Here is an 11,930-nt window from a genome sequence, read left to right on the forward strand (position 1 = left end):
CTGAGAACTGATGACATCGCAGTGAGATCACTGCGTGTGAACCAATGATCTCTTCCCCGTGAAGAACAAACAGCGCCGAGGTCGAGCTGCTGATAAAACCCACTGTAAATAGTGAAACGACTCATCACTCCCGTCGGCCTTCAGCTGGCCTTCAGCCGACCTTCAGGCGACACTGACATGTTTCTGTGTAAACAAAGAGCAGGTTTAAAAGGCAGCATGATGCCTTCAATGTCACTCTCTCTGATGAGGATGACGACTCTCTCTGCTCCACTCCAGAGGATGATGGTGATGATAATGATGATGGTGGTCTTTGTTTTGGTGACACCTCTTCCTTCTCCATGTGGACGTCTCAGGTAAGGTACAGGTGTCAGCTGGACTTCCTGTTTGTGTGTGCTGATTACAGAGATGTTTTCTGTTCTTTCCACAGACGTGAAAATGTGAACATGTCAAATCCTCATCTGGCCGATCACAACATCACCAGGTGAGTCTGACAGAAACTCTGGGTATTCCTGCACCAGCTTGTTAGAACTTTGAAGTAACATCAGGTATGAACATGTCATCTTGCAGATCCAGATAAACTCCCAGTCTTCTTCTTCTCTTTACTCATTTCACATGTTTGTTGTAAAGAAATCAGATTACTTGGTGGAGTAAATGTGTACCAATCGACCTGCTGATTGATTGTTAAATGATCAATGATGAATCAACATGTTTACTAATAATTTCCAATCATTCAGCTCACTGATCATCAGTTCATTAAATCTTTTTGACTGATCTTCAGGTGTGAAACTCTGACAGATACAAAAGTAACTGTCTTGATGCATGCTCAATCATCCTAGTAAGGAAAAGTTGATTCTGTTTATTTGGACGTAGCCTTTTTAGTGGGAGAAACACTTCATCACTCACCCAAGTGTCCTTTTCAGTCTCAGCTGACTGCAGATTTCTAACCTTATAAACAGTACATTTGCCTTAATGACTGAAACCAGCACCACAGACGAACAATGAGCTGTGACGCCAGTTTCTTGATTATTGGTTAATGGCCATGAGTGCCATTCACAAAGAGGTGGGGAATGGCTGCAATTACAACATTGTAAGATTGTGAAAGATGTACGTTTAGGCCCCCTCCTCGATACAGAGATGGTCTTTCCCTTTTCACGTAAATGGCTTGTGCGCACTCAAGAGTGTACACTACGTTACACTGTTTGTGTTGGGGGACCGGATCCTTGCGGAACCATTTTTTTGCGCAGCGGGTTTTGGGTTTGAAAGCCACACAGACATGGTGGTTGGAGAAAATGTGTCTCAGCTGTTCCGCTACTCCTGACACAAAAGAGATTACTAGGGTTTTTGCTTAGGCAGCAGTTTTGCGTCTTCTCTCCTGGATCGCCTGGAGTTTTCTTTAGATGCTGGCCACTGTGTCTGTGGGATGGTGTTTGCTCTATGTTGTAGTGTCCTGATGACACCCAGTGGATGATGAGAGCCAAACTTTAAGTGACGAAATGTTTCTCCCACTGAAAACACTACATCCCAATGAATCACTGAAAGGAGCCTGGAAACACGAAATGGTGGTGAGTCCAGGTATTTAAGCTCCATCGGGGGTTGTCCCTTAAGAGGGTCATTGACCAACTATTACTATTATATTGAGACCTTGCCTCATCACAAAGGTGTGGGTCTTTATCAGGGCTTAAATACCTGGGACTTTCCACTATTTGGTCTTAGAACTGAAGAAGCTTTTCGGATGAGAGGTGAAGCTTAAAGAAGTCCAGTTCTTTTCTTTCCAAGCTTCTTAGGTTACCATGACCTGGAAGACTGAGAACCAACACGAACATACATTGAGATGAACAGAATCAACTTTTTGGGAAAAGTAACTATAGTTTGAGTGAACCTACTGAGTTACTTTCTGAGTAACCATTTAAACTTGTGATGATCAATATGTTAACTAGTCATTAGTTTCATGTGTTATGTGTGTTATTAGTGTTCATGTGATAAAAATATCAATTCGCACCGGAGCATCAAGGGTCTCAGAGAATAATCCACAAATACACTGGAATTAAGTGGGAATAAAGCGGACGTCCCGTTGAACGACTGAGTTGTCACACGATGTTTCTAAATGTTTACTTATATTTAATTGTGTTACAATGATCGCTGTGAGCGGTCAGTGGAACATCCACTTGTTTATCACCTCCTCAGTAAGAGAGGATTTGTGTTGAAGATGATGTAGCCCATAGGTGTCAAACTCTGGCCCGCGGGCCAAATTTGGCCCGGAGCCTAATTACATTTGGCCCGCGAAGCCATACCAAATTACTATTAGAGCTGGCCTACTGGTATTAAACAGCTAATATATATATTGTTTAGTATTAAGCTTTGCTTGTTCCACATTCAGTTTTTCAGCAAAACTTGTTTGAGTCCATAAGAAAAGATTCATTCTCATATCTGGAGGAAGATTTTTTTTTTCAATAAATATTAACGTTAGCCCGCGACTTTGTTCCAGATTTGAATTTTGGCCCACTGTGTATTTGAGTTTGACACCCCTGATGTAGCCAGTCTATTTCCTGTTTCAGACTCGAGGCTAAAAAAAAGTCACACCTGTGAAGCTGTTTCAACTCTGTGTGAAAACTTTAATGAGGATCAGATTGTTTAAAGTTTTATTTTTCACAGCAGTGCAGAGGGGTTCACTGAGATTGCTGTGCGGAACAACACAGTAAAAAACATGGGAACCCACATGGGGAACAGCACGGAGCATGCCATGGGGAACAGCACCCCCACGCTTTTGTGAGTAACCTCAGGTTGCACCTAAATCAAGTATTAGGTGTGAATCCAGTTCAGAGGGCCTCTGCTTGTATTCAAGACTGATTCTTCCTCTGGATCACCTGTAAGACTCTGACACACTCACTCACCTGCAGCCCACTCAGGTCTGAACAGGTGCTCTCTGTCTGTGTTTCAGGAAGCCAGAATCAGTGTATGTATCTGTCACCACATGGTCTGATTGGCCGAGAAAACACCATCAGAAGTAGGGAGAGAGCCTGCTGATGTTTTTTGTTTTCAAAAATTACCTGAGAGTCAGACACAAAGTCACAACAGGGAGGCAGACAGACAAACAGAAAAACAAACAAACAGACACATTGACAGACCAAAAGACAAACAGACAGACAGACAGACAAACGGACAAAAAGAAGACAAACAGACAACCAAACACCAACAGAAAATTAAGCAGCCAACTGAAAAAGACAAACAAACAGGCAGGCAGGCAGATTACAAAACAGACAAGAGAAAAAGACAGACAGGCAGGCAGACAGATAAACAAACATACAGATAGACAAACAGAAGACAGGCAGACAGACAGACAAGCTACCAAGCAGACAGACAAAAAAAATAGATGACAAAACAGACAGAGCAACAAGCAGACAAGCAGAAAGACAGGCAGATGGACAGAATGCAAACACAGACAGACAGCCAAACACTAAAACAGAAAACCAAACAGACAAAAGAAAAAGACAGACAGGTGAACAGATAAACAAACATACGGAAAGACAAACAGGCAAACAAACAGAAAGAAAAACAGACAGAGAGACAGGCAGTGTGGGATCTGAAAGACACGCTGATTATTTGGAAGAAGTCACTGAAGTACAACTCAGAAAGATCAATCAAAAAGAAAGAGTCTAAATAAGTATCAATAATTATTAAAGGTGTTCCTAGATAATTAATCAATCAGTTAATCAATTACCTGTGCCTTTCTTAGGATTCATGGGGCCACAGGTGCTCGGTGTGTCCTGGCCACCTGTGGGACAGCGAACCTAGTTGACAGATTGCAGGGTGGAGAGGAGAAGGCTGGCGACGCCACCGCAGACCCCTTTGGTCCTGGGAAAAAGTGAAGGGAGGCACCTGTTACTACTTTATCATCTTCATCATCATCAGCTCCACCTCACACTCACCTGTCTGAGAGAAAAACACAAGAAAACCTAACCTTCACACATCTGAGGATGCAAAGAAGTTAACTACAATTCTCAAGATCCATCTTACCAACAAACATCCAGTGACAGAGCTGCACGCCACCACAGGTGGAAACCAAAGAGAACCATCTTCAGTCTCACCTGTTTGAGTCCAACTGTGGTCACATGGTCCAGCACATGATTGACAGAGACTCGATGACTTTCAGCTCCTCCCAGTATGTATTTACATCTTATACTTTTATTTTGAAGGGGCCTGTCGCTGATCACTTGAAGTTTTCCTGTCGCCTTTTACGTGTCAGTTTGTGTCTCTGACATCAGAGACAGAAATTAAACAAAGCTATTAATTAACAAAGTTTGTTGGTGTTTCTGTGGAGCTGGTCGGAGTCACACTGAGCATGTGCAAAATGCCTACCTGTAAATGTGACAGTCTGAAATGTGTCCATGTAAAGAAAATCTGTTTCCAATAAAGTATTAAATAAAGTTTGACTCTCCCTGCATGTACAAAACTGACTACAGGCAAAAGTCAGAGGTCAAAGGTCAACTACACTTCTATAGCAGAGGAGTTGGCCTGTGCTGGATATTACCTACATCAATCTTTATTTACAGTCTATGATTGATTATTAAAAGTGCAGCTTGAAGCCCTTCTGGACAATCACTGTGATGCGTGGCTGTGATATAAAAGCTGCGTGTATCACGGGTCAATGATAAAAACACATTAAGGTTTTCTGACTTGTCACAAATTTGGGATTTAAAAGAATTTTTCATCCTGGCAGTTAAACTTCTCTGAGTGTCCCTAAGAACATCTCAGCTTCCTGTCCAGGTTCCAAGACACTAACCATCTTTGATATACAGTCTGAAGTGCAGACTGTTATATCTGAGTGTGTGTTATGTTGACTAAGCACAAAAACAAAGAAGAACATCTTTCATTTCATTTATTCACATTTCATTATGTTTTCTTTTTATTTCGGTTTCCTTGCTGGAGTTCATCAGAGGGTTTGTTTCTTCCGTTTTGACTGAGGTTTGTTAATAAAGCTGGTTCAAAATTAAGCAATAGCGGCACCTCTGGGTGTAAGAACGTGTTTGTCCTGGAGGTGGCAGCACAGGAACAGTAGAAACATCAGTGTGAGAGTCCACTTTGTGATTCTACTGTCACAATCTGAACTGTGGACTGTACCACACACAGCCCATCAGATTATCAGTATTAATCAGTATTGATTTTGCTGACACAGAGATGTGTTTTCCTGTATTCTGTGAGCATGTGCAGCTGCAGCTCCTCAGAAAGACTGAGTCACTGCTGATTGGACAATTGTCTGAAGGAGCTATCAGAAGTACGGGAGGAGGAGCAGCTGGTGCAATCATGATGAGGATGATGAAGGCAGAGTAAGCTTTAAAAACCAGATGAGCAGAGTGTGTGGAGATTAATTAAACTTTAATTATCACTCACTCCAGCACCTGACTGGAAACGTCTGAGTAACGTTCATGTGGGTCGGGGTCAGGCTTACTACACAAGACTGCTTAAATCCCACCCACACAGGGCGAGCAGACAGCAGCAGAGAGAAATTTACCTGGGATTCAGTTAGAAACATAATCAGGATCATTTTTGGTATTTAAATCACTCATTAGGAAGGACTTTCCAGTCCGAGAGTGGAATAAATGTAGTTTAATGGGAGTGTTTGCTGGTACAGTCGGCCACGTTACAGGAGTCAAGAGGTCAGATATGAGCTTTGTCATTCATGAGTAGTGACCGTGTTAGCAGTTCTGTAGGATCACTGCTGTGTGTACAGAGGTGAGCCTATCAGGTGTCATCTCTGAGGTGTGTGACTGTTGCTGTGTAATATATCTGAAGCTGGCTTGGCTTCAGCAACCTTTGATCAGGGGAATCAGTGAAATCTTAAACTCTGTCAGCTCCGTTCAAAGCGTCCTGTCACAGCAGCTGCTGAATTCTGGGTAAATGACGTGTGAAACTGTGTGAGCAGTGAAATGATTGGCTAAGCCCTCGAACCTCCAAACACAGAGTGATTTAAAAGTGTAAATGAGTCAGTGCAGGCGAACGTGAGTCAGGGGTGAGTGGATGAAACGCTGTGACTGAATCAGTCAGAGTTCTGATGGACCTGAATCGATCAGACGCTGTCAGCAAGGCTAACAGCTCATTTATTAGAAGAGATCAATAACAAACAAACATGTCTGCACCTGCTGTTTTCATATCAAATCAATCAGTTCATCCTGACACGATCAACAGCAACTGATTACAGAGGAAGAAGAGGATGAAGAGGACAGGCTTGTTCTCTCTGAATCTTTGTTCTCACTATAAATGGAACATCATGTGACTCGTTCCTGTCCTCACACCTCCCACAAACAAACAAACAAATAAATAAATAAATAAACCCAGCGGGTCTGATCCTGGATCTGATTCAGCACACACACACACACACACACACACACACACACACACACACACACACACACACACACACACACACACACATAGGGAGAGCCTGGAGAAAACCTGCAGACCCTCAGAGCCTCCTCTGAGAAAGAACCAGCTTTCATTGTCCTGCAAAGACAGGCAGGATGGGCTTAGACCACTCTTCTTCATCGAGTGGATCCTCAGCTTTCACCAAGACATTAGCCTTTCTCATAGTTTCACACATATGACTGACACACACACAGTCCTGAATCCATCTCTGCTTTCAGTCAGATTACTTCAAACTATGAGTAACACACTGTCAGAACTGAGATTGCACTTCAGTGGAACCAAGTTCAGTTCAGTTTTATTTTTTCATTTTCCAAATCACACCAACAGTCCCCTCAAAGCATTTTACATTGGAAGGTCAAGACCCAGAATTATGCAGAGAAACCGAAACAATCAGAATTCCCTCTTTGAGCAAGCACTTGGTGACAGTGGGAAGAAAACCCTCCCTTTTAACCGGAAGAAACCTCCAGGCGAACCAGGAGGGGCGACCATCTCCTGCAACATGTTGGAGGTGAGGGGAAGAAGACAGGACATAGACACGCTGTGGAAGAGAGCCAGAGATTAATAATAACTAATGATTAAATGCAGAGAGGTGTATAAATGCATATAAACTTATGGTGGAGCAAGTACATGGCCTGTATTTGTATAGCGCTTTACTAGTCCCTAAGGACCCCAAAGCACTTTACACATCCAGTCACCCACCCATTCACACACACATGATGGCAGCTACATTGTAGCCACAGCCACCCTGGGATGCACTGACAGAGGCAAGGCTGCCAGATACTGGCACCACTGGGCCCTCTGACCACCACCAGTAGGCAATGGGTCAAGTGTCTTGCCCAAGGATACAACAATCAAGACTGTCAGAGCCCAGGCTCGAACCAGCAACCTTCTGATTACAAGGCAAACTCCCAACTCTTGAGCCACGATCGCCCCAAATACAGGTCGAAGCAGGTACTCAGTTTTGCATCTCAGGTGTACATCATGACACTGCTAATCAGACAGGTATATATACCCACCTGCCGCTTTATTAAGTACACCTTGGAGTGGCGCTCCTTTTTCTTTCAGAGTTGCTATAATTCTTTACGCCACAGATTCAACGTGAAGCTGGAAAGGCTCCTTAGAGATTTTCTCTATCTTGATATGAACAACATCACAGAGTTAACGTAGAAACCATACATAAATAAATTTAAGGTGTGACCCAAAGACGATTAATGACGTAATTCATCTCAACCAGCAGAGCTTCATCGCTATGAACTGACAGTGAGGGCTGATGGAGTAACTGAGGTTCTAAGACTGTTTCAAAGGTTTTATGCAGATCAGTGGCAGCACTTGCTGGGCTCCATTAGGAAACAAATGAAATGCGTGAGTAGGGCCGTGTGCACCTCATTAGCATGTTTTCATGTCTGCAATCAGAGACTCGCCTGTTTGAATCAGGACCAGAACACACCCGCTGCGACAGATTCATCCACAAATGAGTTACAGCGTTGTTTAGATTCTCCAGATCAGTCATGTATGACACATTTGTGCAGCAGCAGCATGAGCAGGATAAAAGGACTCTGCTTCCTCTCACAGATGCTAATAAATGACAGCTCATTAACATGAACAGCGCTCTCATCATGAAGCTCTGCACAGTGAACAATAACATCATCTCCAACCAACACGGAGCCCTGGGTCACACAGGAGATCAGGCACAAACATTCAGCTGTAGCACACACACAAACTTCTCACTTGTCTGTTTCCACATGTGATCGACATGTATAAGATAAACACAATTATGACCAATTCTTTTTACATTATACATGCTTCCCTTAGGCAGTTCCGTCAGAAGGCATGGTATACAGATGACACCCAACTTTATCTATCCATGAACAGGGGCGGATCTAGAAGGGTGGCATGGGGTGGCAAGTGCCACCCTAAAATGATCCCTTGCCACCCCAAGTGCCACGCGAGTTTTGCATATAACAGTGTTGTTTATTACAATAAGATAGCATTAACAGTTTGAGCGTAGTTACACTCAACAGTGAATATAAATGCTAAAATGGAATATATTGCATAGTGTTCCCCCCTCCACCATTAACAAATGGTTCAGCCCATAGCAGGACCGGCTTTTTTCTTGTTTTCAGTAACAAGCATGTTTATGATTGTGCCAGAGCACATTTTGAACAACACCATGGGAATTTCGGATTTTACACAGATGGTTGGATGTTACACTGTGGAAATGGAAGGAAGGTGAGTGTTATGAACCCTCTGTGGTCCACGGACATGCTGCACCTCCAAATCACATGACTGATCTAAGCTGACATAGCAAAAAGCTGCAGCCACGCTGACTCTCTATTTCAGCCCACATTGAAAGTTCAGACTTCAAAGTTTTTACATTTTAATTACAGGCCAGTAAATCCAGAATTGTGATAATATATATAAGCCACGCTTTTTTCTAAATACTGTCGTCACGTTTTTGTGTGTGTGTGTGTTTTAAGCGTTTTCTAAGGACAGCACGAAAACAGTAAAGAAAGGAAGAAAAAGCCACCTCTTTCCTATCGTACCATGTCGACCAATTTTTAAAAAAAAGTCAACACATGGGATTTGGTTGTTTAGGAAGAGGGAAACGTTTTGGGAGTGACGGTAACGGCAGCGAGACAGAGCGAGTGAGTGAGAGAGAGAGAGAGAGAGAGAGGGGGAGAGTTTTTAGATGTGGGAGATTTGTGACGTTTAGTGTGGAGTGGATTCTTAGTGTGTTGTGTTGACTTGTGTAGCTGTTCTGTTGTGTAGTCGTTTTGTTTTGTGTGTCAGTGAGGGCACTAATGAATGTCACAAAGGCACATTTGGAACGTAAACACTAAGTAGAAAACCAGCGGAGTGATACACCTCCTGTTGTCAGGCCTGCAGGTTTATCCCTGTGCGGTTCCCCTCTCTCTCTCTCTTTTTTTTTACTGGCACTGGCACACATCATTTGTGGGGCATCTTAATGCAACACCTGATTGTTCTCTCACTTTGGTTTTAGTAATATTTTTAAATGGTTGTAGAAAATGAAAAAAAAAAAAACCCCCAAAAAACGGCAGGTGTATTGGCTGCATTTTTAGATAAATAGTTGTATATGTTTACAAAATGTACAATTATATTATATTTGCATTTCAAGTTATAAAAATTTACTCAACATGTCTGGTGGGGGGTTGTTTTACAGTAAAAAATACTACTAGGATTTTAAGTTTTTTGTGTGATTTTAGATCAGTAATAGTACTATTAATAGTAATAGTAGTACTAATGCAGTATTTCAGTGAAAAACAACTAAATTCAGATGAGCTGAAAAAAAGAATGATACCAAACAAGGCAAGGGGAAAAAAATAAAATGAAACAATCTGAGGGTGAAATACAAATGTAAACTCAAAAGGAGTCAAAAATGGCCGTTTGTATTTCAGACCTCAGTGGGTGAATCCAACAAATCATGAAAAATTAGGTTTAAATTTTCATGACAGTGCAGATTTCTGACATTGTGTAATTTAAGCATCTAACAATGTGATTGTTTTCTAACAAAAAACAGTGTGAAACTTAAGTTAGACTTGTGTTTGTAAATGAACCGCCCCATGTTGTGTAGCTTTCTGGATTTTATACTTATTGGGCTACATATTTATTTATTATACAGGCTATACAGCACATAACATCAAAACTCACATGTTTTATGTAACTAAAGTGTGTAATTATGTGGGCTACAGACAATAATTAAGTTATAGACTATATTTATATGAAAAACGTGTATACTTACTGCATTTGAATTATTTTAACCATACGTAACCACCTGCATATGTGTTTGAAAAAAAAAAAAGGCTTTGATTTTGCCACCCCATTTGATTTCTTTGCCACCCTCATGCCACCCTAAGAAAATTTCTCTAAATCCGCCCCTGTCCATGAAGCCTCTAATTTTCTGCTTCTTAATTCACATAAAACTGACGTTATTGTACTTGGCCCCAAAAATCTTAGAAATATGGTATCTAACCAGATTCTTACTCTGGTTGGCATTACTTTGGCCTCCGGTAACACTGTGAAGAATCTTGGAGTCGTTTTTGACCAGGATATGTCCTTCAATGCATATATTTAAACAAATATATAGGACTGCTTTTTTTTTCCATTTGTGCAATATCTCTAAAATTAGAAACATCCTGTCTCAACTGGTTTATGCATTTATTACTTCTAGGCTGGACTACTGCAATTCATTATTATCAGGATGTCCTAAAACTCCCTGAAAAGCTTTCAGTTGATCCAAAATGCTGCAGCAAGAGTACTGACAGGGACTAGAAAGAGAGAGCATATTTCTCCTATATTGGCTTCCCTTCATTGGCTCCCTGTTAAATCCAGAATTTAGCCTTCAACTTTCAGCCCCCTCTTCTATGGAACCAGCTTCCAGTTTGGATTCAGGAGACAGACACTATCTCTACATTTAAGATTAGGCTTAAAACTTTCCTTTTTGATAAAACATATAGTTCGGGCTGGATCAGGTGACCCTGAATTCTCCCTTAGTTATGCTGCAATAGGTATAGGCTGCTGGGGGATTCCCATGATGCACTGAGTATTTATATGGCTTTATACAGCTCTCTGCATTTAATCATTAGTTATTATTAATCTCTGGCTCCCTTCCTCAGCATGTCTTTGTCCTGTCTTCATCCCATCACTTTTTCCTCCAAGCTGGTCTATTGCGGCGAACAGAGAGCTGTCGATCGATCGTGAACCTCCAGGTCACTGGAGCTCACTCAGGTGTTCTGTCCACCTGGAGGAGAGCTGGGACTCTTGCCTGGTTTTTCCCCAGAGGAGTTGGAGTAGGTGGAGTTACAGATGAACATGAAAGTCCAGGGGAAAAGTTTGACAGGTGAACAGCTTGTTAATGATGAGGTAATTAAAGAGCAGAACCGTGTCACTTCCTGTCTCTACACGTTGGCACTTCTAAAAGAAGATTAGTATGAAGAGCCTTTCAGCCTCTGATCCCAGGTCAGAAACACCTGCAGGTTGGTGCCATTCCCATGGCTACAGTTAAAAAAAATAAGCAATGCTGACTCAGCATCCTCAGGCACCTTTAGGCTTCGCCTGCAGTGGGGTCTGACAGACACAGCTGGAGGTGACGGTCTTCATCCATCAGGCAGCAGCTAAAGGTCACAGAGGAGGAGGAGCCTTCCTCAGTCACACTGAAAACCTCTTTTTAATTTAATGCCCTTAAAGACATCAACAGTCACCTGACTGGTCACCTGATCTCATCTGAATGATGATCCATAAAAATCAGAACACCTGTCCATCACACACACCTGACAGCACACAGGTATGACAGCAGCAGATACAAAATACCACAGAAGAAGAAGAAAAAGCACCTGATGACCGAGGAAGGAAGGGAGGAGAGTCAGTATATCACTGCTGACTGTTAGCCAATCAGAGAGCAGGAACACCAGGAGGAGGAGGAGGAGGTGGGTAGCTTTTTATAGACGAGGAGACAAAAGTTTGTCAGATGAGACGTGAAGAGAGGAAGGAGC

The 11,930-nt window shown here is 42.2% G+C and overlaps 1 protein-coding gene across 2 annotated transcripts; it reads left to right on the forward strand.

The window, feature by feature from the left end:
- LOC308400000 (uncharacterized protein) lies at positions 1-4,346 on the forward strand. Of its 2 annotated transcripts, none has more exons than XM_080887459.1 (4): positions 1-353; positions 428-481; positions 2,653-2,766; positions 3,734-4,346. In XM_080887459.1, exons 1-4 carry the CDS (start codon positions 178-180, stop codon positions 3,864-3,866), a joined length of 477 nt encoding a protein of 158 aa, XP_080743585.1. In that variant the 5' UTR covers positions 1-177; the 3' UTR covers positions 3,867-4,346. The 2 variants fall into 2 exon arrangements, with proteins under 2 accessions (XP_080743585.1, XP_080743586.1); XM_080887460.1 differs by having other exon boundaries at positions 2,656-2,766.
- The last annotated feature ends 7,584 nt before the right edge of the window (positions 4,347-11,930 follow it).

Source organism: Rhamphochromis sp. 'chilingali' (assembly GCF_963969265.1).
Source record: "Rhamphochromis sp. 'chilingali' genome assembly, chromosome: 7".
NCBI classification, from domain to species: domain Eukaryota; kingdom Metazoa; phylum Chordata; class Actinopteri; order Cichliformes; family Cichlidae; genus Rhamphochromis; species Rhamphochromis sp. 'chilingali'.